Below are 920 nucleotides of genomic sequence, written 5' to 3'. Positions count from 1 at the left end.
GTTTTTAAAAGATCACTTACAGGCAGAAATAACTTCATACAGTGTTTTCTAATCTGGTAATGGATTAATTGTCTCTTGGAAAAAAAACAAAACAGGGTCCCTGATTAGAAATTTCTGAGAACAGTTTAAAGATTTAAAGTCCAGACGAAAGACCGAGCAGCTTTTAGAGATGAGAAACATAAAGATCACCACAGTCAGTAGGATTCATCTTCTGGGAACCATGAAGGTCTGAACCACATTTCATGACCTGGACCAAAGTGGTGGAGGGACCGGAGCCGACATCACCGTCCCTGGAGCCAAAGGAAAGACTGAGACAGTTCAAGGACCTCCAGGCCCTCAGCTCAGGATCATAGAGGACTTCAGTTCAGTCCTCATGAGGCACCATGAACTTTTTCAGTCCAGAGACAGAAGCAGGGGGTTATGGGACGAAGAACCACCAGCTGATGAACGGTACATATTTAACAAATAATCCAACTATCATGTTAAAACTGTAAACTGATGAACATGTGAGCGATGTTATCAGGTAGCTGGTTACGATAAACAACACCTGAAAGTCTTCTTCATGGATTACATTTATACAGCCATTTATCTCAGATACTCCTCTCAGCCTCCACCAATGTGCAGCACCCACCTGGGGCCTCCACGCTGACGAGCGGGTCACCAGAGTTCAAACCGCTTGTCTTTCTTAAAGGGTGTTCGGTCCACAATGTTGTTGCTGAAGAGTCTAGAAAAACACCAGAGCAGAGAGCAAACGTTACTCATTCAGCCACAATAACATGAGGAACAGGAGGAATTGAACTCGTCTGAGATCATGAAGGATTTCTCTGTGAGCACAAATGTCTTCATAAATGAACGGAGCACTAATTAATGTTTGCTCACCGCACAGTGCCGATGGAGGGGTTGATGGAGACCAGGTGGAG

General features: G+C 44.3%; 1 protein-coding gene across 1 annotated transcript in view; it reads right to left on the bottom strand.

Annotated features, from left to right (window-relative positions):
- Positions 1–6: 6 nt before the first annotated feature.
- The window catches only part of LOC123966541 (NACHT, LRR and PYD domains-containing protein 14-like), a gene marked incomplete at its 5' end in the record, with an annotated part of 3,319 nt that continues 2,405 nt past the window's right edge, over positions 7–920 (bottom strand). Inside the window, 1 exon segment of the mRNA XM_046042683.1 lies at positions 7–724. Within this exon segment, the coding sequence (XP_045898639.1) occupies positions 658–724 (67 nt within the window). The 3' untranslated portion in view covers positions 7–657.

The sequence above is a fragment of the Micropterus dolomieu genome, unplaced genomic scaffold (assembly GCF_021292245.1).
Source record: "Micropterus dolomieu isolate WLL.071019.BEF.003 ecotype Adirondacks unplaced genomic scaffold, ASM2129224v1 contig_13649, whole genome shotgun sequence".
In the NCBI taxonomy this organism is placed as follows: domain Eukaryota; kingdom Metazoa; phylum Chordata; class Actinopteri; order Centrarchiformes; family Centrarchidae; genus Micropterus; species Micropterus dolomieu.
The sequence above is the reverse complement of the archived record's forward strand: the minus strand, read 5'-3'. Positions and strand labels throughout refer to the sequence as shown.